Consider the following 3,265-nt stretch of genomic DNA (forward strand, 5'->3'; position numbering starts at 1 on the left):
AACACACAAATTTTTTATTTTTTTACAACTTTAATATTTCTTTTTACATTGAATATATGATGCGTCCTCACTAACAGTGATAAATTATACGTATACGTATTACTTCATAGATATATATTTAGGTGGAAATTCAACTAAAGTCAACTTCATGTGAAGTTGATAACTGTCGTTAGATAAAAATTTAGTCAAACTATTCAAATCATTTAACGACTTTCAACTATCAATTTTACGTGAAGTTGACTAGACCTGAATTTTCACCATATATTTAAGAGACTAATATTTAAAAATAGATATCTAAATATTTTAATTTGAAGAGTTTTCAACATGCATGCTCTTTCTTTTGCCATACGCCATAAACTACAATGTATAAATAGTTAAATTTACTATTACTATTACTAGCAGTATATTATTCAACTCTCATCTCTTTTGATAATAATTCACCAAAAAGACAATAAATCCCTTTAATAATAAGGATCTAACTAAAAAAAATAATTAGTATTATGTAATTTTTTTAACACGAAAAGTAAAAAAATAAATAAAATGGAACCATTGTTTTTTCTAATCAGAAATAATAGGAAAAGTATAGAATAGACCATAAATTATTATTATTATCATTATTATTGGGGGCTGTTCAATCACAATAGATTATTTCGCTGGTATTTTCTCCGTCAGGTCAACGTGAAGTCAAAATGGGCCTTTCAGTGTATATAGTCTTCGTCAACAAAAGTGTAAATAAAGTTTGTGCTCCATGTCCCATATGGCCATATCTATTGACTCGTCAACAGACAACAAGTATATTTTGTTAAAAAATCTACAAGTTATTAAAAGACCCGTATGTCCTGTCGAAAAAAAAAACTTGTATGTAATTTTCAATTGAAGAATTTATCTCCAATTGAATTTAGATTTACTATTGTTCTATTGTTCATGTTGATAATGAAAAAAATTAACTTTCCACATAAACATACTAATTAAATTGATACATAATACCAAAAATTCAATAGGGGACCTAACATATCGGTAGTAAGTAGTAACTATGATGGGTTTAATTTTAACAAACACACATTATTACCCTTATCAAAAGCTTAGCGTATTCAAGATGACAAAATCTGATAAAATAATTGTTGAAATTCAATTAAAGGTGACCACCTTTGTGTATATAATGTTTTAATTGTAGGATAACTTAGGCCTTATACTTTGAGCCTCATTGCTTTAGCTTTTTTCTAGGTCAGAAAACCGTATCTATGATACCGGGCCTTTGGAGAATTAGCAATCTTTATTTTTTGCTTTTTGGGCCTTTAGTCCCTAGACCCACCGAACAAAATAAGAACTAATCAAATAAAAGACGATTTTCCTTATCAAATTCGTCACGGATTAGTTCTTCCTGTCGGGTTTAAGAATATCATAGAAAACCAAAAAAAAAGATAAGTCGATTTTTGGTGACTTAAATAAACTAAATAAAAAAAAATAAAATATAAAACAAAAGAACTTGCTTAAATAGAAGGACAGTTTGATTTAAGACTATTCTTAAACTTCTTCCAAAGTGAAAAAAGCTCCACGTAAAAAAATAATTGTAACTCTATTGACATTTTTTACCATAATGTCTGCCACCGTATTTGTATTTAATCTAAGTTAGATTGATTTAATAGTTAAATTATTAATCCATTTAAGCTAAGTGTTAGAAGTTTAAATTCGTCTTGTACATACCTCAAACTAAAAATACCATAAAAAAACCAAAAATAAAAAAAATTATAAGACGATTTAACCATAAATAAATTCAAATAAATATAATTATGTATGTATGTTTGTAACATTATAGGAGTAGTCACGTGCACTATTAGAAGCACGAAAATTGAACAAGAATAATAATGAAATCACAGTTCACAAAAACACCTAATAGAAGAACAAGACACTAAGCTAAATTAATAATGAAGAATAACAATAAAAACAAGTGTTTTAATTAATTAAACTAAGCAGCATTAGCAAGAAGATTATTATTAGCAGAAGCAGCAGCACAGGAATATTCACGTTTGACAGCCTTCAAGAGGAGACTATCATGTTCAAGTGCCATCTGAACCGGCAATGATCCAAGCCCATTCGCCATGGCCAGAAGCATCTTCTTTGTTTCCTTCTTGAACTCATTCTTATCTACCCTCCCATTCATGTCGTGGTCAAACTGCACGAACAGCGACTCGTACACACGCGCCACCTCCTCGGGATCGCGCTTCACGTCCACGCCGAAGTGCGTCTCCATCACCCTCAGCCTCTGGAGCTCCTTCATCATCTCCGTGTAAGACAGGAGGCCGTCTTTGTCTGCGTCCAGTTCAGCGAAGAGGTCGCTCACTGATGCGGAGAAAGCCTCTTCGTCTTCCACGAAGCTGGTGATGGTGGTGCCGTCTATGATTTCTACGCTCATGGCTGGTCGTTGATATTCAAAATTCAAAATCAGCTTAATTAGGGTTTTTGTAACTAAGAATAATTAGAAGAGAGACTAGTGAGCCTTTTTGGTTTTGTTTGATGAAAGGTGGGTCTAATCTTATTTATAGGAATAAGGAGAAGGCGGTTATACGGTAAGCAAACGCAATATCTTTAATCTTTAATAATAGAATTCAATTGAAGATTGTATTTTTTTTTTACCAAAAATAGAAGACTCGAACTCGCAACTTTTTAATTCAGTATGGAAAGACTATCAGTTGGCTGTATCTTTTTCTTTTTAGTTAATATCTTATTAATCTTTTTAAATTTTGATCCAAATCACAATATTTTCAGTCAAATTAAATTCAAAATAAATTAAAAAATTAATACAATATACATTGCAATCTTTTGAAATAAAATTAGATTAGATTAAAAAATAAATATTAAATTGATATCACAAACTATATAAATTTTATCTTTTAAATTGATATAAATCATACTCCAGATGTAATCTTATCTTGTTAACAGTAACAATAAATTAAAATATATGTATTAATATCTAGTTATTATTACTAAGATAAATAATAAAAAAGAAATATAAATATTTAAATATACATAGTTCGGTAAATAATTAATTTATTTTATTCAGTTATAAAAAAAACGTTCCCATTTTGCGACCGTTGTTCTACTTTAAGTCTTGGGTTTTGAGATACTCTAGAAAGTTCGCCGACCAGGATATGCGCGTTTTTCAAGCAAGCTAATGCAACATTAAGCCTTAACAATTATTTAATGGTTATATTTTTAATACATACACCATACAAGCATCTATAGGGGGCATTCTCAAAAACAATTG

At 29.7% G+C, this 3,265-nt stretch overlaps 1 protein-coding gene across 1 annotated transcript; it reads right to left on the reverse strand.

The window, feature by feature from the left end:
- Positions 1-1,769: 1,769 nt before the first annotated feature.
- On the reverse strand, positions 1,770-2,522 carry LOC112703927 (uncharacterized). The gene has a single exon (XM_025755542.3). The coding sequence runs from the start codon at positions 2,411-2,413 to the stop codon at positions 1,967-1,969; it is 447 nt and encodes a 148-aa protein (XP_025611327.1). The 5' UTR covers positions 2,414-2,522; the 3' UTR covers positions 1,770-1,966.
- Between the last annotated feature and the right edge of the window lie 743 nt (positions 2,523-3,265).

The sequence above is a fragment of the Arachis hypogaea genome, chromosome 7, assembly GCF_003086295.3.
Source record: "Arachis hypogaea cultivar Tifrunner chromosome 7, arahy.Tifrunner.gnm2.J5K5, whole genome shotgun sequence".
Taxonomy (NCBI): Eukaryota; Viridiplantae; Streptophyta; class Magnoliopsida; order Fabales; family Fabaceae; genus Arachis; species Arachis hypogaea.